Source organism: Oryx dammah, unplaced genomic scaffold (assembly GCF_014754425.2).
Source record: "Oryx dammah isolate SB20612 unplaced genomic scaffold, SCBI_Odam_1.1 HiC_scaffold_10, whole genome shotgun sequence".
Classification (NCBI taxonomy): domain Eukaryota; kingdom Metazoa; phylum Chordata; class Mammalia; order Artiodactyla; family Bovidae; genus Oryx; species Oryx dammah.
Window position 1 is genome coordinate 30692731 of NW_024070194.1, and position 25293 is coordinate 30718023.

The window sequence follows — 25293 nt, forward strand, 5'->3', positions numbered from 1 at the left end:
AAGAACTTCAAGAGTCCCACTGGCTCTGAAATTCCAGGATTAGGGGGTTTATTTGCTATATTTCCTTTGTTCCATTAGCATTGGCACATGGGGGGTTAATTGATAGAGTCAGTGTATGGAATCAACAAGTTGGGATTTTAGTTTCATTATTTTGCTACCAATTTTGATGAACCATCTCCCTCTCTTTGCCTCCCTCTTCCACTTTACTTTGCATCACTTCTCAGGATGTTTTAAGAACCCCCATTGATAATGGGCAAAGAGGCTTTGGAAACAGAGATACTAGGATTATGGCAGAGTTGATACTCCTTCCACCCATGTCTAATAAACTTTATTTGCCCACACCCTTACTCAGGTATTCCACTGTACATCTCCAACTTTACAGAGGGGAAATTAAGGCCCTCAAAAGGGGCCACTGATTTCTTCCATCACCCCTGCCAGCCATCCCTGGCTCCCTTAGGGCTTTTGTCTATTGTCTGGTTGTCCCTAGCCCTGAGCTAATGGGATACAGAATGCATGGTGCCCCTAGCAACTTAGAGATAACTTGAATACATCATTGGCAGAGTGTCCTGAATTTTAGAAGGAGGCTGTCCCATCCTGTCTGGAAGGCAGATGCAAAGTAAAGGATAAGGATTCAATTGTGCCATTTTCAGCTTTATGCCGTAGCAGGGCATAGAGGTGAAAAATATCCAGCCTTCTTCCCCAGAGGCTGACAGTCTGACATGGGAAATAAGACAGGGTTATCATTGGAGAAGGCAATGGCACCCCACTCCAGTACCCTTGCCCGGAAAATCCCATGGACGGAGAAGCCTGGTAGGCTGCAGTCCATGGGGTCGCAAAGAGTCAGACACGACTGAGCGACTTCAATTTCACTTATTAGCTATCATAGCACAAGTGTTAGTTGCTCAGTTGTGTCCAACTCTTTGAGACCCCAGGGACTGTAACCCACCAGGCTCCTCTGTCCATGGACTTCTCCAGGCAAGAATCCTGGAGTGGGCAGTCATTCCCTTCTCCAGGGGATATTCGCGATCCAGCGTTCAAACCTGGGTCTCCTGCATATTTCAGGCAGATTCTTTACTGTCTGAGCCATCATCATAGCACAAAACAGAAAGCAATATGTATACCAGAAAGGATTTGATGAAGAGTGTACTGCTGGGAGGCTGGGGTTCCTCTATGGAGATGATAAACATTTCAGTAAGACTTTGAAGACCAGGTGGAATTTGAACAGTGATTGAATGTCACACCTCCACCACCACCCAAACTGAGGGAACACCTTATACAGAGACTCAAGGACAGATGTCCTGGGGTGTGCGTGAGGCATGGCAGAAAGCCCCTGTGCTCTAGGCTTCCCAGCATTCAAGAGCTAGGGTCTCTCCTCTCCACCTCATTCCTATGACCTCTCCTTGCTCTTCAGGAGTTGATCAGAAGCTAAACTCACAGTCTGCTGCAAACTGGTCTCTAAAGCCCATGGTAACCCAAGTCCACATCCTGATATTTCCAATTATGAAACTTGCTAAGCAGGCTGCCCAGGAGAACCCTTCTCCAGCCCTTCCCTCACCCCCTGTCAGTTGCTGCCAGCTCAGCTAAGAGTCACAGTTTTTATGAGTGAAGGAGGCTGTGAGCCAACAGACCAGAACTTGGATTTTGTGGCAGCTGAGCGCACAGTCTTTGTGAGATGGTGAGGGTCATCACATCCTCCAGCTGGAAGGATTCTGCAGCTGTGCTGTCCTATACAGTAGTCACTAGCCACATGTTGGGCATTTGAAATGTGCCTGCTGTGACTGAGGAACTGAACTTTTAATTCAATTTAACTTTAATCTGATGTTAATACTACTGAGTTAAAACAAGAATTAGCCTTGCCCAGTGGCTCAGCAGGTAAAAAATCCTCCTGAAATGCAGGCGATGCAGGTTCAATTCTGGGTCAGGAAGATCCCCTGGAGGAGGAAATGGCAACCCACTCCTGTATTCTTGCCTGAAAAATCCCACGGACAAAGGAGCCTGATGGGCTATAGTCCAAAGGGTTGCAAAGAGTTGGACACACTGAGCATGTATGCGCACACACACACACACACAAAAACCAAGAATTAGTAAATTTACTTGGACAGACAGATGTAGTTTTGAGGTTGATTTAATTTTGAAACTAAAGCATTTCTTCTCCCCAAAAAAAAAGACAGTTTTGTCAGTGCAGATGTAAACATCAAAGGAAAATGATATTCTATTACTTGATTCATTTATGAGGAAATTTTTAAGTATGTCTAAAACAATTTAGATATGTGAATCTACTCTTTCAACTAAATTTTATGAAATCCAAATACAGATTAAATATGTTCAATGAAAATTTCATGTCTGAATTGACACTGAGTACAAGATGAACACTGGATTTTGAAGACAGTACAAAAAGGATGTAAATTGTCTCATTAATAATTTTTTCACTGATTATATGTTGAAATTATAAAATTTTACTATATTGGGTTAAATGAAGTATATTATTAAAATTATTAATAATATATTCATGTTATTTTATAATATACCTACTAGAAAATTTTAAATTATGATATATTTCCACTGGGCAACCCTATGCAAGTGAGGATGTCTGTGTGGGTAGGATTCAGAGGCATGGAGTTTTGGGAGGCAGCCCTCAAGGCACTCTGGGCTGCAGGAAGAATAGTGGCCTCCTCTGCCAGGTGGGTGAAGTCACAGAGGGTTCTGAGCACGGCAGGCCTGTGTAAGGTGGCAGCTGGGAGCATCTCCAGTGGGGCTCCTTGCATCCCACAGAATCCCCGAGGACCCTGCCCTCCTCCCCACTCTCCTCCACTCCACCCCGCCTCTGCTCCAGGTCATCCTCCGTGGCCTCCAGCACCTCCAGTGGGGAGTCTCTGTCTGAGGAGGAACTGGCCCGTATCTTGGAGCAGGTGGAAGATAAGAAGAAGCTGATCGCCAGCATGCGGAGCAAGCCCTGGCCCATGTCCAGGAAGCTGGCAGAGCTCAGGTGAATGGTGGCAGTTGACCAGGGCTCTCCCAGTTGAGAAGGCTCAGCTCCTCTAATGGTCTTGGGAATCCCTTCTCCTCTCCTCTCCACCCAAAAGAGCTCAGCAAGAATGGGGGTTCACCCTTCCACCCTGCTTCAGTGCCCCTGTCCCCAGCACACGACTTCTACCGGCCCTGCTGTTGGTTAGCACTGAGCCAGGCCTACTAAGAGACAAGAAGGATCATGGCCCTTGGGCTATACACCCTGCCTCCGCTGCCTCATCACCCCTTTGTCTCACACCCCGCCCCATCTGGCAGCTTCTGCACTTCCCTCACAACCAAACAGACGTGTCTTCTTTGTATGTGTGTGTGTGTTAATTGCTCAGTCGTGTCCAACTCTTTGAGACCCGATGGACTGTAGCCCGCCAGGCTCCTCTGTCCATGGAATTCTCTAGGCAAGAATACTGGAGTGGGTTGCCATTCCCTCCTCCAGGGGATCTTCCTGACCCAGGGATCGAACCTGGGTCTCCCTCATTGCAGGCAGATTCTTTACCATCTGAGCCACCAGGGAAGCCCATGCCTTCCTTGGTGGTGGTGGTGGGGTGGGGGGCGGTTATGATCCCCCGCCTCAGCAAGTTCCTACCTCTCTTGTGTTCTCTAAGCACCAGAATCTCTCCCCTTGTCACACACTCACCCTTGCAGTGTGGAGAGCAGGAGGATGGGCTGTCTTACCTACACTTGTGTCCCGGAGGCCTAACACGGGGCCAAGCTTGCAGTTCAGTTCAGTTCAGTTCAGTTCAGTCGCTCAGTCGTGTCCGACTCTTTGCGACCCCATGAATCGCAGCACGCCAGGCCTCCCTGTCCATCACCAACTACCAGAGTTCACTCAGATTCACGTCCATCAAGTCAGTGATGCCATCCAGCCATCTCATCCTCTGTCATCCCCTTCTCCTCCTGCCCCCAATCCCTCCCAGCATCAGAGTCTTTTCCAATGAGTCAACTCTTCGCATGAGGTGGCCAAAGTACTGGAGTTTCAGTTTTAGCATCATTCCTTCCAAAGAAAGCCCAGGGCTGATCTCCTTCAGAATGGACTGGTTGGATCTCCTTACAGTCCAAGGGACTCTCAAGAGTCTTCTCCAACACCACAGTTCAAAAGCATCAATTCTTCAGCGCTCAGCTTTCTTCACAGTCCAACTCTCACATCTATACATGACCAGTGGAAAAACCATAGCCTTGACTAGACGGACCTTAGTCGGCAAAGTAATGTCTCTGCTTTTGAATATACTATCTAGGTTGGTCATAACTTTTCTTCCAAGGAGTAAGCGTCTTTTAATTTCATGGCTTCAATCACCATCTGCAGTGATTTTGGAGCCCAAAAAAATAAAGTCTGACATTGTTTCCACTGTTTCCCCATCTATTTCCCATGAAGTGATGGGACCGGATGCCATAATCTTCGTTTTCTGAATGTTGAGCTTTAAGCCAACTTCTTCACTCTCCTCTTTCACTTTCATCAAGAGGCTTTTTAGTCCCTCTTCACCTTCTGCCATAAGGGTGGTGTCATCTGCATATCTGAGGTTATTGATATTTCTCCCAGCAATCTTGATTCCAGCTTGTGTTTCTTCCAGTCCAGCGTTTCTCATGATGTACTCTGCACAGAAGTTAAATAAGCAGGGTGACAATATACAGCCTTGACGTACTCCTTTTCCTATTTGGAACCAGTCTGTTGTTCCATGTCCAGTTCTAACTGTTGCTTCCTGATCTGCATATAGGTTTCTCAAGAGGCAAGTCAGGTGGTCTGGTATTCCCATCTCTCTCAGAATTTTCCACAGTTTATTGTGATCCACACAGTCAAAGGCTTTGGCATAGTCAATAAAGCAGAAATAGATGTTTTTCTGGAACTCTCTTGCTTTTTCCATGATCCAGCAGATGTTGGCAATTTGATCTCTGGTTCCTCTGCTTTTTCTAAAACCAGCTTGAACATCAGGGAGCTGACGGTTCTCCAAGCCTGGCTTGGAGAATTTTGAGCATTACTTTACTAGCGTGTGAGATGAGTGCAATTGTGCGGTAGTTTGCAGTGACACTCCGTAAATATTGCCTGGCCTTGTGCCCATGCCCCTGAATTCTATTTTCAGCTCAGCTGCTTCCCTGGTTTCCATATGACCGGCCAGCTCATCACTCATTTTATGGCTCTTCAGTCTCTGCTGCAGTTTTGAAAGAAGAGCAGGATGTTTTTACTAGAAAACTATAATCTGATTTTACCGTCTTCCCCCAAGTCCTGCCTCAATCATTCTGCCATAAGATTGGGTGACTCCCTTCCTCGTTCCCTCTATATAAAGCTATTATTTCCCTCAGCTCTTCTCACACCTGAGTTTCCTCATTGCTCAAATGCCTCTCCCTTTATCACAGAACAATCTGGCAGCCACATTTTGACCTTCACCCTCTCTGTTTGTGTCTCCAAGGCACAGCAAAGATGTTGGCTCTGCAAATGGGGTCCGGCCCTGACAAGCAATCTGGTAAATAGAGCTTACTCCACTGTGTGGAGGGCTTCCCATGTGGTGCCATGATAAAGACTCTGCGTGCCGATGCAGGAGATGTGGCTTCTATCCCTGGGTCAGGAGATCCCCTGGAAGGGGATATGGCAACCCATTCCAGTATACTTGCCCAGAAAATGCCCTGGACAGAGGAGCCTGGCCGTCCATGGGGCTGCAAAGGGTCGAACATGACTGAGTGAGCACACCCACCACTGCCCTGAGAACATTACCTTCTCTCAAAGTCAGCTGCTGGGAGAAATGCCTCCCCACAGTGCCTCCAGGCCAGTGCTGACCAACAGAGCTTGCTGAGATAGTGGAAAAGTTCTAACTCTATGCTAATAGAGTAGCCACCAGTCACACCTAGCTAGTAAGCACTTAGAAAGTAGTGCAACTGAGAAACTGAATTTCTGTTTTATTTTGACTTATTTAAACTTAGGCAGTCACATGGAGAAGGCAATGGCAACCCACTTCGGTACTCTTGCCTGGGAAATCCCATGGACGGAGGAGTCTGGTAGGCTGCAGTCCATGGGGTCGCTAAGAGTCGGACACAACTGAGTGACTTCACTTTCACTTTTCACTTTCATGCATTGGAGAAGGAAATGGCAACCCACTCCAGCATTCTTGCCTGGAGAATCTCAGGGATGGAGGAGGTCGCAGAGGGTCGGACACGACTGAAGTGTCTTGGCAGCAGCAGCAGGTAGTCACAGGTAGCGACAGTTTGAGTGGTAGGTACAGCTTCAGGCAGTGGGCTGTCTGCCTTTCCAGCTCCCTTTTCCTGACTCTCTTCTTCCTGCTCCCCCAGGGCCAAGTTCTTCCTCCTTCCATCTGTCACTCTAACAGAACCTCATCCCCACTCAAGTGTCACTGGGACACATCTTTTATTAACAGTGGAAAAAGAGCAACCTTGCTGTTTATGGACTGGAACTCTCAGGAACCATGAAAATCCCTGAGCTGCCCAGAGGAGAAGTCGGCATCTCCTCCAGGCTAGGGGGCAGAGTTCCTGCTCATGGTCAGGGTGGGAAGTGGCTAAGGCCGGAGAAGCTGAGAGGACTCTCATCTCTCCCACTGGAGCAAGTCGTCCTGACAATAGTGATCTCTTCCCTCCAGCCTGCCCGCCTTCCTCGTCCCTCTTGCAAGGCTCCCTATCCCAGACTCAAGTCTCAAGCTCTCCAGCCTCTGGGTCTCAGCTCCAGTGATGCCTCTGCCTTGCCCACCTGGCTAGGTCCTACCTTTTGAGACTCAGGCCAAGTGTTGCCTCTGCAGGGAAGTCCCTACTGCCCTCCCTGCATTCAGGCTGAGTTAGTTACCACCTCTCTAAGCCTTAAGGCCCTATCCCACACTTGACTGGCTACTCTAGTTTGCAAAGCTGTGTCTTATTCATCTTTTAATTTATTTCTTTTTTATATTTTGCCAACATTTGCTGCATGCTCCCTATGTGCCAGATATTGTTCTGAGCCTGGATGTGTAAAAATTCATTTAATCTTCCTAATCACCCTGTGATGTAGGTACTATTGCTATTGTCCCCATTTTACGATAGCAAACTGAGACAGAGCAATCTAGTAATTTTTCCAGGCTACACAGTGAGTTTAGAGGCCTGGCCAGAATTTGAACTAAGGAATTCTGGCTCCAGAACTTGCACTCTTGAATTATAATTGCCTCTCTAGAATTCCTAGACGTTCTAGAATACACCCTTTGCCTCCTGTGTGATTTCCTCTTCTGGCAATAAAGTCTTCAACTGCAGATCTGCAGATAGCATCCCCAGACTACATCTTTTTTTAGAAGCAATGGTGTGAGGACCCCAGTGTTTGGCTGACTCAGGCAGCTGGCTGACTTTGGCATACCTGTTGTAGACAATTGAAGAAGGGTGGTAAGGGATAAAGAGCAACAGCAGTGAACTGGGGCAAGCCTGCATTCACACTTCTACCATATCTGGTTGATTTGACTAGCTATTCAATCCCCCTCAGTCTGGCTTCCTTCCCTTAACCTCTCTGAGCCTCACAGTCCTTTTTTGTAAACTAGGAATAATATTATCTACCTACAGAGTTGTTTTGACAAATTCAAAATATTTATTTAAGGGCCCAGCATGTAATGTACAATTAATAGATAGTAGTTATTGCTGTTATTAATGGTTGAACATCTTGTGCCAGACACTGTGCTAAACCCTGAGAAATGAGGATGGGGAACAAAGATGAATCAGAGGAGACTTCACTAGTGATGCACATTAATGACGGCACAAGGCAGGCTGTTGATCTTGGTAAAAGAGTTTCTAGTGCCCTTGAGTCAGGGATGTTTGCTTTAATCATAGAATTAATTAGGTGTGTCACTCAGCTTTGTCAGAAACCCAGTGTGCTAGAAAATTAGCCAAAGTGCTTGCTCTCTTCAGAGAGATCTGAAGAATTCCACTTCCAAAAAGGCAATAGACATACTCCTCCATAGTCTTCCCATGAAGCACAACTGTAACCCCAGATATTATGTGTAAAGCAAACGTAAGAGACTCAGAAAGGTGGAGAGAAGACAGCAGACTGGCTAAGGACCTCAGGGCCAAATGATGACAGGGCATCAAGTTCTCGGTTTCCTTTTTGTCTATGTATCCAAACTGGATACCGGAGATATTGGAGAAGCTGGCGGCCCCAAAACATGGACAGATACTCACAAAAGCACCTCAAGAAAAGTCTGCCATTTCTAGCCAAAGGACCAGAAAAGACAGAATCCTTGTGAATGAAAACAATCCTTCTCCAACCAAACACCATAAACCAAAAACATCTTTAGCCCCGCTCCTGGCAGCAAAAGTCAAGTTGGGAAGCCTATATTTCCTCTGTTGCCAGGATTTAACATGGTATCCCAATACCCTCATCAATAAATTATCAGGGAAAGCCAAATGAGGAGCAGGGACATTCACACCCACTGTAGTAACGAGCCCTCCCTCTCCCTGTGGTGTCAGTGGAGACCACACAGGGAGTATGAACTTTCACCGCAACCAGGCAGTAACAAATTATACCTTCCAGCCAGGATGATATGAGGAGAAGGCTTATGGAAGCCCGAACTCCCACCCTGACTCACCGGCAACAAGGAGCTCCAGCCCAGTCCCAGGTGTCAAGGGAGGCCAAGTGAGTAATCTGGACTTCTACCTAGAAGTAACCGGGCAGCATCCCCTTCACTTACTGAAGCAGTGTCAGAGGAGGCCTGCTAAAACACAAGATTTAAGTAAGATCCAGAGTCGCATAACATAAAATCCCAAATGTCTAGGCTTCAATGGAAAACTCACTCATCATACCAAGAACCAGAAAGATCTCAAACTGAATGATAAAAGATAATCATCAGATGCTAACATCAGGATTATATAGATGTTAGGGTTATCTGACAAAGATTTTAAAGAAATCATCATAAAAATGTTTCAGTGGCAATTATGAACACACAAAACAAATAAAAAAAAATAGTCTCCGAAAATGAATAGAAGATATAAAAGAGAGCAACTGGAAATTTTAGAAGTAAAAAATATAGTAACTAAAAATTTTTGAATGGGCTCAACAGCAGAATGGAGAAAACTGTGTAGATTATCAGTGAAGGTAGAACAAAACAGATCACTCAATCTGAACAATAGCAAGAAAACAATCTGGGGGGAAAAGTGAATAGAGCCTCCGGGACATGTAGGATTATTTTTTAAAAATCTAACCTTGGTGTCTCCTCCAAATCCCTAGATATGAAAGAAAAAAAGGGGGTGTCAAAAGAAGATAGAGTGGGGCTGGAAAAAAGTCTTCAAATATAGAAGGACTGAAATTTTTTCAAATTTGACAAAACTTAAGTATTCAAGAAGTTAAACAAAACCTCAGTAAGATAAATCCAAAGTAATCCATGCTAATACACATCATGGTCAAACTTCTGAATACTTTTAAGAGTCTGAGAGAAGCAATGCATTACTAAAGAAAAAAAAAATAGAAAGACAGCATATTTCTCATCAGAAACCATGGAGAACAGAAGTACTAAGTGAAAAGAATTGTCAGTCTAGAATTCTATATCCAGCAGAAACATCCTTCAAGAATAAATGAAAAATCAAGACATTCTCAGATGAAGGAAAACTAGAAGAATCTGTTACCAGGTCTACCCTAAAGTATAACTAAAGAAAGTTTTCTAAAAATAAAGGATATGATAAAAGAAGGCATCTTGGAACATCAGGAAGGAAGAACATGGTAAGAGAAAAAATCTTGGGAAATACCATGCATTTTCCTTCTCCTCTTGATTTTTAAAATTATATTTGACAGTTGAAGCAAAAATGAAAACACCACCTAATGTGATTCTCAAAAATGCAGAGGAAATGGTTAAAACCATTATAAATGAGTAGGATAAAGTGACATAAAGAGAAATAAGGCTCTACACTTCACTCTAGCTAGTAAAATGAATCCGTAGGTTTTGATAATACACATAGATAGGTAGATAACAGATAGCTGGATGATAGATATAGGTTGACACATAGTAATGCCTAGAGCGACTATTGAAAAGGCTATACAAATTGATATACTGAAAAACACTGCAGGTTAAACAAAATTGAATTCTAAAAAAATGTTCAGGAAGACAGGGAAGAAGGCAAGTAGAAATGAAAAACAGAAAACAAGAAATAAAATGATGTATTTAAAATGTAACATAAAAAAAGAAAAATAAATTCTCAGAATTGCAAAAAAAAATAAAAATAAAAAAATAAACTGTAACATGTAAATAATACGTTAGTGATCTAAATATATCAATTAAAAGACAGAGATTGGCAGATTGGATTTAAAAGATGATCCAAGTACATGCAGTCTATAAGAAACTCACTTTAAATATGATATACATAAGTTGCAAGTAAAGAATGGCAGGAAATACACCATGAAAAAATAACCAAAAGAAAGTAGGAGAAGCTATGTAAATGTCAAAGTCAATTTCAGCACAAATAAAATCACCAAGTTTATAGAGGGACACTATATAATGAGATGGCAAGAGTGAACATCAATATTTTAGGAATCAGTGAACTAAAATGGACGAGAATGGGCAAATTTAATTCAGATGACTGTATGTACAACTGTGGGCAAGAATCCCTTAGAAGAAATGGACTAGTCCTCCTAATCAACATAAGAGTCCAAAATGCAGCACTCAGGTGCAATCTCAAAAATGACAGAATGATTTCAATTCATCTCAAAGCAAACCATTCAATAACAGTAATCCGAGTCTATGCCCCAACCACTAATGCCAAAGAAGCTGAAGTTGAATGATTCTATGAAGACCTACAAGACCTTCTAGAACTAACCCAACAACAACAACAAAAAATGTCCTTTTCATCATAGGGGACTGGAATGCAAAAGTAAGAAGTCAAGAAATACCTAGAGCAACAGGCAAGTTTGGCCTTGGAGTACAAAATAAAGCAGGACAAAAACTAACAAGACTTTTACCACGAAAATGCACTGGTCATAGCAAACACCCTCTTCCAAAACACAAGAGACAGTTCTACACAGGGATGTCACCAGATGGTCAATACCAAAATCAGATTGATTATATTCTTTGCAGCTGAAGATGGATAAGCTGTATACAGTCAACAAAAGCAAAACCAGGAGGTGACTGAACTCCTTGTTGCAAAATTCAGACTTAAATTGAAGAAAGTAGGGAAAACCACTAGGCCAGGAAAACCACATGAACCTAAATAAAATCCCTTATGATTATACAGTAGAAATGACAGACAGAATCAAGAAATTAAATCTGATAGATAGAGTGCCAGAAGAATTATGGATGGAGTGCTGGAGTCAGTGATCAAAACCATCCCCAAGAAAAAGAAATGCAACAAGGCAAAATGGTTGTCTGAGGAGGCCTTTCAAACAACTGAGAAAAGAAGTAAAAGGCAAAGGGGGAAAAGGAGAGATATACCCATCTAAATGCAGAGTTCTAAAGAATAGCAAGGAGAGATAAGAAAGCCTTAAGTGAACAATGTAAAGAAATAGAGGAAAACAATAGAATGGGAAAGACTAGAGATCTCTTCAAGAGATACCAAGGGAACATTTCATGCAAAGATGGGCACAATAAAGGACAGAAGTGGTATGGACTTAACAGAAGCAGAAGATATTAAGAAGAGGTGGCAAGAAAACACAGAAGAACTGTACAAAGAAGACCTTGATGACCCAGATAACTGCGATGGTGTGATCACTCACCTAGAGCCAGACATCCTGGAGTGTGAGGTCAAGTGGGCCTTAGGAAGCACCACTATAAACAAAGCTAGTGGAGGTGATGGAATTCCAGCTGAGCTATTTAAAATCCTAAAAGGTGATGTTGTAAAACTGCTGCTTTCAATATGCCTTAGCACTGGCCACAGGACTGGAAAAAGTCAATTTTCATTCCAATCCCAAAGAAGGGCAATGCCACAGAATGTTCAAAGTACCACACAATTGCACTCATTTCACATGCTAGCAAGGTAATGCTCAAAATCCTTCAAGCTAGGCTTCAATAGTATGTGAACTGAGAACTTCCAGATATACAATCTGAGTTTAGGGCAGAAGAACAAGATATCACATTGCCAACATTTGTTGGATCATAGAAAAAGCAGGAGGAATTCCAGAAAAACATCTGCTTCTGCTTTATTGACTACACTAAAGCCTTTGATTTTGTGGATCACAAGAAACTATAAAAGATTTGTAAAGAGATGGGAATACCACCTTACCTGGGCTTCCCAGGTGGCCCAGACAGTAAAGTATCTGCCTGCAATGCAGGAGACCTTGGTTCGATCCCTGGGTCAGGAAGCTCCTGAGGAGAAGGGAACGGCAACCCACTCCAGTATTCTTGCCTGGAGAATCCCATGGACAGAGGAGCCTCAGGGGCTATAGCCTATAGGATCACAGAGAGTTGGACACAACTGAGTGACTAACACTTACTGCCTCCTGAGAAACCTGTAGGCATCTCAAGAAGTAACAGTTAGAATCAGACATGGAACAACAGACTGGTTCCAAATTGGGAAAGAACATCTAGGCTGTATATTGTCACACTGCTTATTTAATTTATATACAGAGTACATCATGGGCAATGCCAGGCTGGATGATGCAGAAGCTGGAATCAAGACTGCTGGGAGAAATATCAATAACCTTAGATATGCAGATGACACCACCCTTATGAAAGTGAAGAGGAACTGAAGAGCCTGTTGATGAAAGTGAAAGAGGAGAGTGAAAAAGCTGGCTTAAAACTCAACATTCAAAAAACTACGATCATGGCTTTCAATCCCATCACTTCATGGCAAATAGATGGGGAAACAATGGAAACAGTGACAGACTTTATTTTCTTGGGATCCAAAATCACTGCAGATGGTGACTGCAGCCATGAAATTAAAAGACACTTGCTCCTTAGAAGAAAAGTTATGACCAACCTAGACAGCATATTAAAAAGCAGAGATATTATTTTGTCGACAAATGTCCATATAGTCAAAGCTATGGTTTTTTCCAGTAATCATGTAAAGATGTTAGAGTTGGACCATAAAGAAGGCTGAGCACCAAAGAACTGATGCTTTAGAACTGTGGTGCTGGAGAAGACTCTTGAGAGTTCCTGACAGAGATCAAACCAGTTTATCCTAAAGGAAATCAACCCTGAATATTCATTGGAATGACTCTTGCTAAGCTGAAGCTCCAATACTTTGGCCACCTGATGTAAAGAGCCAACTCGTTGGAAAAGACCCTGATGCTGAGAAAGATTAAAGGCAAAAGGAGAAGGGGACAACAGAGGATGAGATAGTTGGATGGCATCACTGATTCAGTGGATATGAGTTTGAGCAAACTCCAGGAGATAGTGAAGGACAGGGAAACCTGGCATGCTGCAGTCCCTGGGGTTGCAAAGAGTTGGTCACAGCTGAGCAAGAAAAAAACCCTTTTAATGATAAAAGGGTCAATATACCAAGCAAACAGAACAATCCTAAATGTATATGCACCAAAGAGATCACTGGTTTGGATTCTATAGGTTATTAATTTTCCAGTGCTATGTAATAAATTACCCTAAAACTTAATAATTGAAAACAGTAATAAACATGTGTTATCTTCTGTTAGTCAGAAATTCAGGATCAGCTTAGCTGGTGGCTCTAACTTGGAGTCTCTCTCATAAGGTTGTGGAGAAGGCAATGGCACCCCACTCTAGTACTCTTGCCTGGAAAATCCCATGGATGGAGGAGCCTGGAAGGCTGCAGTCCATGGGGTTGCTGAGGGTTGGACACGACTGAGCGACTTCACTTTCACTTTTCACTTTCATGCATTGGAGAAGGAAATGGCAACCCACTCCAGTGTTCTTTCCTGGAGAATCCAAGGGACAGGGGAGCCTGGTGGGTTGCCGTCTATGGGGGTCACAGAGTCGGACACGACTGAGGTGACTTGGCAGCAGCAGCAGCATAAGGTTGGTCAGGGCTTCAGCCTTCAGATGACTGGGGCTGGTGAAGCCACTTCCAAGGTTGCTCATATACATGGACGACAAGGTGGTTCTGATTATTAGTAGGGGCCGCAGTTTCTCTCCATATGGGCCTCTCCATAGGCTGCTCAAGTATCCTCATAACATGACAGCTAGCTTCCTCCAAAAGAGGGAGATTTCAAGGGGGAAGTCACAACACCTAGTTTCAGAAGTCCTAGTCTCAGAAGTCATAAGTTGTCACTTTTACCGCTTTCTATTCATTGGAGACACATTGCTAAGTTTGGCCCACATTCAAGGGGAGAAAAATTCATTTCTCCATTTTAAAGGGAGGAATGTCAAGAAATCTGTTGACATAGTTGAAAACCAACACATATGGGTAGTCAGGTATGCTTGGTTAGCCTCAGGTACCTTTAGATTGATTCAGTGACATCTCTAGGCCTGGCTTATCTGAGTTTCCACTCAGAGTGAGTTCAGCATCTGTTTGATCTTTGCCTCCACAACTGAAAAATAAAAACTGCTTGAAGGCAAAGGGAGACACCAAACCAGCATAGCCCAAGTTACCTTCAACATCTGGCCATCTCCAACCTCTAGCCACCTCTCTTTGGCCATCTGTGTCCCCTACATTAATCTAGATGTCTTCTGGATTTCTAGCTGACTCATACACTTTCCCAGTGTCCTGCATGGGACAGCAAAGCTCTGTAAGGATGCTGTCAAACTCAGGCTGCCCTGTGTCTATTTGTACCTCTGCATTGCAAAATTAAGTGTGATTTTGAATCTGATCTGCTTCACCAGCAGTGGGTTTTTGGATGTATGTGGTCTCTCTAAGAGATACTTTGGGTCAACTTCAGAGTATCCCTGTTGTGGAAGGCTGCATTGCTGAGTCCTTTGTCCAGACCCCTGCGGAGAAGGCCCTTCATAGCAGCCCCCTGTGCTAGCAAAGACTCTTTATCAGCTGTCCATTTTAGGAGCTGCTATTTCCCCAGACGGAGAAGAGTGACTGCTTGCTAAATGAAACCACTGTGCTCACGTGGTCTGCATCCACACATTTAAATCTCATAACATCATGCCCATTTCTAGATGAAAACTGCCACCCCAGGAGGCACAGAACCTTGCATGGCTCTCTCTGGCGCTAAAGCCACACAATAAACCCTTTTCTCCAAGCAGTAATCACTGGCCACCCTGACTGCGTCTTTCAAACTGTTATTTGGGCCACTTTATCAACAAGGAGGGTCTTTCTAGGGCAATGTGAGGGGCTCCTGAAGTGCTGTCTCTGGGTGGCTACCCAGGAAAGCCATGCCTCAATGGCTTCCTCCTCTCCTGAGTGTTGGAGGGGCCTGAAGGGTTGATAACCACCTGTCAAAAGTGACCTTGAGATTCAGGCCCCGAGAAGTTTCCACAAAGCAAAGGATCCCACCTCTTTTGCCTTTCACTTCATTTATCACACACCATCTTGTTTGAGGAAGAAGAGAGATGAGCTTACATGAAGTTCCTGTTTGAAAGGAGGGGAAAAGGAGGGGACAGGAGCACCCTACAGAAGGAAGATTTGCAGGGACTTCCCAGGTTGTCCAGTGGTTAGACCTCCACAATTTCACTGCCAAAGTCATGGGTTCAATCCCTAGTTTTGGAACTAAGATCCTGCAAGCCACACAGCATGACCGAAAAAAAAAAAAAAAAAAGGATTTGCAACAGTTGGGAAGTGCAGGGCAAGAGCCAGTGTTTCCATAAACCAACTGCTATTTCTAGTAAGGAAGCACATGGATCACAGATAACAGATGTAAAAGGATTTGCTATAAAAATGTTAGTTGTGATTATTTATACACTTTTACTGATCCAAAAAAGCTTGTTGCATCCATCAAAATTGTTAGACCGCTTGGTCTGTTTGCAGTGAACGATCCTTAGAGTTTGTAATCAGTTCTGAGTAGGGCCCTCTGTTTTTCTGAGGGCTCTCTGGGTTTCTGGACACAGTTTGAATGTCAAGAAAAGAAGCATTTGTTGTCAGGGTCAATGGTTCAGGCATAAGATCTGACTCTTACTTTTGAGGTTTTTTTTATCCAAAGTTACCAAATCTTAAACGTTGTCACATTCGAACTCACAAACCCTGAATGTTTAGGAATCCCTACCCACTCGGGAAATATAGGAAGAGGACAAAAATATGAGTTTGGTGAAAACATTCTTTGTTGTCCTGGAGTCATTGGTAGTCACAGATAACTCACTGCCAGAATGACTGCAGCCTGAGGGGGAGCAGGGGCTGACCCCACAAAGGAGCCTTAATCTCATACAGCCCCGCTTTTGACCCTGGACCCAGAAACTGCACAGATGGCCTCATTAACATTGGGACATCATTGAGACATTCTAATAAAACCAGTCTTGGAATTAACCCCAGGTTAGAATGTAACTTTGACAGGTAGCAACTACCTGCATTTGCACTTTGGAGGTGGTGTAGGTTATGTTGCCAGCAGGAGAGCCTGAGCAACAGCAGCCAGACACCCAATGTCTTCTTCCACCCATGCTGAGATGGATTTAATTCTTCATCCTCTTGTATGGTCTTATCCAGTGATTGCTGATAAACTGATTCTTTGGGTGTTGGCATGGGAGAGCCCTGATGCAGAACACTTGCTGATTCCCATAGTCTAAATACTCCCACCATGGCCAGTTTCAACTTATCAATAGTTTAATAATTGGTGGACCAAGTTTCTGAATATCTAACGATCAGTTCTCAGAAGCCAGCCCTCACTAGCTCCAGCATTTGACCCAAAGTATTTAAGAGAGATCTACCCATGTGTTTCTCATGCAGTCTTCCTTGGATGTTCACTCACTCATCCAATGCTCATGCCCTCTACAAATATCTAATGAATGCTGTATTATTGTTTTTTTTTAATTGCTGCTCTAACAAAATACTACAAGTTTAATAGCTTAAGACAGTTTATTAGCTCACAATCCTGTTGGTCACAAGTTCAGCATAGTGTGGCTGGATTCTCTGCTCAGGGTCTCACCAGGCTAAAATCAAGGTATCAGCAGGGCTATGGTTCCCTCCTACCTGGGATTCAAGGTCCTCTTCCTGGTTCACTGACTTTTGATAAAAATTCATTTTCTTCTCTTGCTCTCCAATGTGGCATCCTCCAGAAGGGCCCCAGCAACAGAGGATAGATGATTCTCTTGATTCTAATTTCTCTGATTTCCTTTTTTGCCACATCTCTCTCTGACTCTTCTGCCTTCCTCTTCTTTTTCTAAGGGTTCTTGTGATGTATGGGCCCTTCCAGATATCCAGGGTAATCTCGCTAGGTTAAAGTCAGTAATCTTAATTGTATCTGCAAAATTCCTTTTGCTATTCACAAGGGGGTGAAGGTCATGGAAGCCAAAATTCTGCCTACAGGTGCCAACCATGTACCAATCACTGTCCTTGGTATTTGGAAACCTCAGTGGACAAAACAGACAAAATGTCCTGCCTTCATGGAACTTACATTCTAAACTAGGGGTATAAAACACTCAAGGCCCTTGGCCATATATTTGCCTTCATAGTTCAGATTTCTTTTGCTTGGGTGTTAATTAAATTTCTGCCTTATTCCCTCCTCTAACCAGGGAGGCCCAAGAATTTGTGGAGAAGTATGAAGGAGCCTTGGGAAAGGGCAAAGGCAAGCGACTCTACGCCTATAGGATGCTGATGGCTAAGGTGTGTGGTTCGGAGGCTGCAAACCTATGGGAGGACTTGCTCAGTTCCTGACCATCGCAGGCACCTGCCCGGCTTCACAACTTGTGTCCACCTCCCCCAGAATCCTGAGTCTGAGGTCCAGTCAGTCATTCTAATTGATCCAGGAATGAAACCAACTGTTCATTTCTCTCTGATTAACTGTGAGGGCTTCAATATACTGGAGACTTGTTTCCCCTCCAGTGAAGAACTAAACTCACAGAATTAATGGTGTTGAATCTACTGGGATCTTATTTTCCAAGCCCCCAAATCAAGACTTTGGTTTGGTGGAGACCCAGAAGGGCCATGGTTTAATCAGAGTCATACAGAAGACAGTAATGTCAACAGGGCGTCAAGGACAGCTCTGGTGTGTTATGTCATAACCTGGGCTTCTGATTCAAGCTAAAGTAATGACCTCTAACTGGATATTTAACTATGAAACTATGGAAGTATCTTTCCTTTACCTACTGATCTGAAAAACTATCATTTTCATTCATTTAATTCTTATATAGGGCCTTTTTTGGAACTTTTATTTGAATTCATCATTTCAACTATTGATTCAGTCTAATGGCTCATAAGACTTCCTCTTTTTACCTTTCTCAAAAATGTCTTGGCCAGTCTTTCCTATGTTTCCATTTGCATTTTGTTATGTTTTATTAGCATTGTTTTTTTTTTCCATATGCAATTTTAAAATCACTTTGCCAATTTCCAGAATAGTCCATTGAGATTTTGATTGGAAATTTTTTTAATGTAGTCAATTTTATTCTCCTTAAACCACAAAATAGAGTGGAAATTTTTTTAATCTTTGATTTAACTTGGGAAAACTTATCTGTAGAATATCCAGTCTTCACATCTAAGAATATCATAATTTCTCAAGCTTTAGTTTTATATCCTTCAGCAAAGTTTGTCATTTTCTTCATATAGATCTTTTCTATGTTATATGTTATTTCTACAAAATTTACATTTTGGTTGCTTTTGTGAATGAGATTATTTTTCCTAACTAGATATTGCTGGTATGCGGGAAAACTGTGTATCTGAATATTCATTTTTAATCTGCTTCCTCTATTGTACTTCCTTATTAGTTTTAATCATTTTCATCTAATGGTGTATGTAAAGATATTTTTCTTGAGTTCTAAGTCATTCCTGTCCTGAACTGCAGATTAGCAATACTAGAACAGTTGCAGTCAATGATAGTGATCATAAGTCTCTTTGCTTTTCCATTACTTTAATGAAAATGACTCCAATGTTTCACATTAGATTGATGAGAGTTGTTACCTTTACAACTTTGAAATAGATTTTCTTTCTCACAATAAGAAATTATCCTTTTATTTCTAGTTTAATAAAACTTCCATTTTATTGGAATTTCTAAGTAGATGTTCAATTCAGTTTAGTTTAGTTGCTGAGTTGTGTCCAACTTTTTGCGACCCCATGGACTGCAAAACGCCAGGCTTCCCTGTCTATCACCAACTCCCGGAGCTTGCTCAAACTCGTGTCCATTCAGTCAGTGATGCCATCCAACCATCTCATTCTCTGTCATCCCCTTCTCCTCCTGCCTTCAATCTTTCCCAGCATCAGCGTCTTTTCCAGTGTCAGTTCTTTGCATCAGGTGGCCAGAGTATTGGAGCTTCAGCTTCAGCAACAGTCCTTACAATGAATATTCAGGACTGATTTCCTTTAGGACTCACTGGTTTGATTTCCTTGCAGTCCAAGGGACTCTCAAGAGTCTTCTCAAACACCACAGTTCAAAAGCATCAGTTCTCCCATGCTCAGCTTTCTTTATGGTCTAACTCTTACATCCATACATACATAACCATAGCTATGGTTTTTCCAGTATAGTCAAAACCATAGCTTTGGCTAAACATACCTCCTTTGTCAGCAAAGTAATGTCTCTGCTTTTTAATATGCTGTCTCGGTTTGTCATAGCTTTTCTTCCAAGGAGCAGACATGTTTTAATTTCATGGCTGCTGTCACCACCTGCAGTGATTTTGGAGCCCAAGAAAATGAAGTCTGACACTGTTTCCACTGTGTCCCCATCTATTTGCCATGAAGTGGTGGCCATGGTCTTAGTTTTTTGAACGTTGAGTTTTAAACCAGCTTTTTCACTCTCCTCTTTCACTTTCATCAAGAGGTTCTTTAGTGTTTCTTCACTTTCTGCCATAAGGGTGGTGTCATCTGCATATCTGAGGTTATTGATATTTCTCCCAGCAATCTTGATTCCAGCTTGTGCTTCTTCCAGCCCAGCATTTCTCATGATGTACTCTGCATATAAGTTAAATAAGCAAGGTGACAATATACAGCCTTGATGTACTCCTTTCCCAATGTGGAACCAGTCCGTTGTTCCATATCTGGTTCTAACTGTTGCTTCTTGACCTGCATATAGATTTCTCAAGAGGCTGGTCAGGTCATCTGGTATTCCCATCTCTGTCAGAATTTTCCACAGTTTATTGTGATCCACACAGTCAAAGGTTTTGGCATAGTCAATAAAGCAATAGATGTTTTCCTGGAACTCTCTTGCTTTTTCGATGATCCAACAGATTTTGGCAATTTGATCTCTGGTTCCTCTGCCTTTTCGAAAACCAGCTTGAACATCTGGAAGTTCTCGGTTCACATACTATTGAAACCTGGCTTGGAGAATTTTGAGCATTGCTTTGCTAGCGTGTGAGATGAGTGCAATTGTGCAGTAGTTTGAACATTCTTCAGCATTGCCTTTCTTTGGTATTGGAATGAAAACTGAGCTTTTCCAGTCCTGTGGCCACTGCTGAGTTTTGCAAATTTGCTGGCATATTGAATGAGGCACTTTAATAGCATCATCTTTTAGGATTTGAAATAGCTCAGCTGGAATTCCAACACCTCCACTAGCTTTATTCATAGTGATACTTCCTAAGATAAATAGATGTTAGATTTTGTTAAATACCTTTCCCATCTGTTCATAAACTTAGTTTTATCAGGCACATCTGATTTTCAAGTATTTTATTTATAATTTTTACATAAAATTTCACAAGATTGATTGAATTTATGTGTGCACACACACACATGCATGCTATCTTGGCATATTTTAATATTAGGGTTGTACTTGCTTTGTAACATTAAAGGAATAGCATTACCTCCCTTTTATGCTGTAAATCAGCTTGAGGAGCATGATTTTTTTTTTTTTTTTTTTTTGGAAAATTGAGAGATGGCCTCCTCAAAACTATACAGGTCAGGAAGCATTTTATAGAGTATCTTGATAATTTTTTAATGTTTTTCCAATTGGGGTAGTCAAGTTTTAAATTCTTAGGGTCATTTCGATATTTTTTATCTTCCCAGACTTGATCCTTTCATTAAGAGTTTCATATGTATTAACAGAAAATTGCATATAGATAGTCTCATAATTTTTATAATTACATTTTATATATGTTGAGTTTAAATCTTTTTTATCCCTAATATTATTTTTTCTTCCTTTTCTGTTATAGTTGCCTGACAACTATCTATGGGTCACATTAATTTTTATCTAAAAACCATTTATCGCTTAACAACTGCACACTCAGAATTTTCTTCTCAACTGAGGAACGTGTTCTTCAAATATGTCTGATAAATGATCTAATTTGTTTCTGTTCAAACAGTTCCAGCTTCTTCACTAGGAGAAGGATGGCTGCCAATTCCTCATTCTTTGTATTTACTTTCCCTCATGATTTTTAATTTTCTGCTTATTCTCTCTTTGCATCTCAGAAATTTCTCAGGTTTATTTTCAGTATCATTGGATCAATTTTCTTTTGTCTCAATTAAAGTATAATGTTTATTTTCATTCTATTACTGAACTTTTAGCAATCTTGTAATCAGTTCTTCCATACTTCACCTGTATTCTTTTATTTTCCAGCCACAAGGCTTGTGGGATCTTAGTTCCCTGGACCAAGGACTGAACCCATTCCCTCAGCAGTGAAAATGCAGAGTCCTAAAGCACTGGGCTGCTAGGAAATTCTGGCCCCCGCACACACACCCTGTATTCTTTTTTAAAACTCTAATTGCCATCCTGTACTTTAGAAGCCATGTTTTTTGTATCCTGCTAAGAATATTGATGGCATAGAAAATGGTAACCCACTCTAGTATTCTTGCCTGGGAAATCTTGTGGACAGAGGAGCCTGGAGGGCTACAGTCTATGGGGTCACAAAGAACTGGACATGACTGAGTAGCTAAGCACATATGCAAGCGAGACTATTGAACCATCTCTCAAAATGTAATTATGTATCCTGGAGGAGATACTTTCTAAAAACCTCAGAGAAAGGGATCTCCTTTTCCTTGTTTTGTACACTATTTCTCAGGCTTCACTGGTTGTTTTTGGTTATTCAGATTCAGATATCATCCACAGGCAGGATGTGCCTGTATCTCATTTGACTGCTGTTTGAAATCTTTTCTCCTATATACAGCTGAAAAGCAAGATGACACGCACAGCCAGGAACCCCGTCCGAGGGGGCAGCTACCATCTCACACAGTTCTGAGTTTGAAGTCTTCTCCCACCCTCACCCAGGCTCAGTTTCCTGATGCTCTAAATCAATGAAGGATAAGAATTTCAAGCTGAGCTTCTCCCAGGCCTCTCTCTGCCTATGCCCCCCCACCTCCAGGCATCACTTCTAGGCTGAGATGCCCTCAGCCTTGAGGGGCTGCAAGTGGTTGCCAAGTGACCAGACTGGCAGACTGTGTCTCCAAGGGCCTCACTTGGCAATATTCATTACTCCATTGATCCTCAGCCTTGCAAAGCTATATTTTATACTGATTTTATCAGCACCCTGACAGAGGATCTGTCTCTGAGGGGAGGACTCACATTAATAAAGCTTATGAGACAAACATATAAAATCAGATACCAGATTACTAATTTACAAGGAGGAATAACGAATGCAAGAACTGAAAAATGTGAAGTCCATATCAACAGTGTCTTTTATTTTTGATAGTACAGTTATGTGCTGTGCTTAGTCGCTCAGTCATGTCTGACTATTTGCAACCCCATGGACTGTAGCCCGCCAGGCTCCTCTGTCCATGAGATTCTCCAGGCAAGAATACTGGAGTGGGTTACCATGCCCTCCTCCAGGGGATCTTCCCAACCCAGGTCTCCCACACTGCAGGCAGATTCTTTACCATCTGAGCCACCAGGGAATCCCAGTACAGTTTTATGGGAAGCTAAACAATAGACCATCCCCATGGAAAAGAAATGCAAAAAAGCAAAATGGCTATCTGGGGAGGCCTTACAAATAGCTGTGAAAAGAAGAGAAGCGAAAAGCCAAGGAGAAAAGGAAAGATATAAGCATCTGAATGCAGAGTTCCAAAGAATACCAATAAGAGATAAGAAAGCCTTCCTCAGCGATCAATGCAAAGAAATAGAGGAAAAGAGCAGAATGGGAAAGACTAGAGATCTCTTCAAGAAAATTAGAGATACCAAGGGAACATTTCATGCAAAGATGGGCTCGATAAAGGACAGAAATGGTATGGACCTAACAGAAGCAGAAGATATTAAGAAGAGGTGGCAAGAATACACAGAAGAACTGTACAAAAAAGATCTTCATGACCCGGATAATCATGATGGTGTGATCACTCATCTAGAGCCAGACATCCTGGAATGTGAAGTCAAGTGGGCTTTAAAGCATCACTATAAACAAAGCTAGTGGAGGTGATGGAATTCCAGTTGAGCTATTTCAAATCCTGGAAGATGATGCTGTGAAAGTGCTGCACTCAATATGCCAGCAAATTTGGAAAACTCAGCAGTGGCCACAGGACTGGAAAAGGTCAGTTTTCATTCCAATCCCAAAGAAAGGCAATGCCAAAGAATGCTCGAATTACCACACAATTGCACTCATCTCACACGCTAGTAAAGTAATGCTCAAAATTCTCCAAGCCAGGCTTCAGCAATACGTGAACCATGAACTTCCTGCTGTTCAAGCTGGTTTTAGAAACGGCAGAGGAACCAGAGATCAAATGGCCAACATCTGCTGGATCATGGAAAAAGCAAGAGAGTTCCAGAAAAACATCTATTTCTGCTTTATTGACTATGCCAAAGCCTTTGACTGTGTGGATCACAATAAACTGTGGAAAATTCTGAAAGAGATAGGAATACCAGACCACCTGACCTGCCTCTTGAGAAATCTGTATGCAGGTCAGGAAGCAGCAGTTAGAACTGGACATGGAACAACAGACTGGTTCCAAATAGGAAAAGGAATACGTCAAGGCTGTATATTGTCACCCTGCTTATTTAACTTCTATGCAGAGTACATCATGAGAAACGCTGCACTGGAAGAAACACAAGCTGGAATCAAGATTGCTGGGAGAAATATCAATAACCTCAGATATGCAGATGATACTACCCTTGTGGCAGAAAGTGAAGAGGAACTAAAAAGCCTCTTGATGAAAGTGAAAGAGGAGAGTGAAAAAGTTGGCTTAAAGCTCAACATTCAGAAAACAAAGATCATGGCATCTGGTCCCATCACTTCATGGGAAATAGGTGGGGAAACAGTGGAAACAATGTCAGACTTTATTTTTGGAGGCTCCAAAATCACTGCAGATGGTAACTGCAGTTATGAAATTAAAAGACGCTTACTCCTTGGAAGAAAAGTTATGATCAACCTAGATAGCACATTCAAAAGCAGAGACATTACTTTGCCGACTAAGGTCCGTCTAGTCAAGGCTATGGTTTTTCCTATGGTCATGTATGGATGTGAGAGTTGGACTGTGAAGAAGGCTGAGCGCTGAAGAATTGATGCTTTTGAACTGTGGTGTTGGAGAAGACTCTTGAGAGTCCCTTGGACTGTAAGGAGATCCAACCAGTGCATTCTGAAGGAGATCAGCCCTGGGATTTCTTTGGAAGGAATGATGCTAAAGCTGAAACTCCAGTACTTTGGCCACCTCATGTGAAGAGTTGACTCATTGGAAAAGACTCTGACGCTGGGAGGGATTGGGGGCAGGAGGAGAAGGGGATGACAGAGGATGAGATGGCTGGATGGCATCACTGACTTGATGGACGTGAATCTGAGTGAACTCTGGGAGTTGGTGATGGACAGGGAGGCCTGGCGTGCTGCGATTCATGGGGTCGCAAAGAGTCGGACACGACTGAGCGACTGAAATGAACTGAAACAATAATCCCAGGCTTCCCAAGTGGCTCGGTGGTAAAGAATCCACTGGAGGAGATGCAGGTTCAATCCCTGGGTCAGGAAGATCCCCTGAAGCAGGAAATGGCAACCCATTCCAGTATTCTTGCTTGGGAAATTCCATGGACAGAGCCTGGTAGGCTACAGTCCATGGGGTTGTCAGAATGACTTAACATGCACACATGAATTATTATCCCAATTCCAATCTACTAATTTGCAGTGAAAAAAAATTACTGCCATAGAAATCAAAATATTCACAGCCCAGGTGATGGGCAAATGCTTGCCTTATAGACAGACCTGCATAAGAAGCCAATAAACCAAAGATGATTTTCAAGCACAGAATCAGAACTAGGAAAGGTAGAAGAAGCAATGGGATTGGGGTAGCCAGTGTCCCCACATCCCTGCTCGTCTTAGGAAGATCTTTGCCATTATTATGAACCTGTCCTTTGCTGATGGGTCCCTCTTCTTCTTGGCATCTGTGACCATCTCCCTTCTGACAGGTGGTTTCCTTCCTTATACAGTAATTATCCAATAACTATATAGTCAAAGCCTTTACATCTGGAAGTCCATCTGGTTCCTTCAGATAAATTTTCCCTTTTATGCTTTAGTG

The 25293-nt window shown here is 42.6% G+C and overlaps 1 protein-coding gene across 1 annotated transcript in view; it reads left to right on the plus strand.

Moving 5' to 3' along the window:
- Positions 1–25293, plus strand: part of TMC2 (transmembrane channel like 2) — a 107993-nt gene that overhangs the window by 25702 nt on the left and 56998 nt on the right. The window contains exons 3-4 of the mRNA XM_040247310.1: positions 2834–2986; positions 17469–17559. Of these exons, the coding sequence (XP_040103244.1) occupies positions 2834–2986; positions 17469–17559 (244 nt within the window). The remainder of the gene's footprint in view (positions 1–2833; positions 2987–17468; positions 17560–25293) is intronic.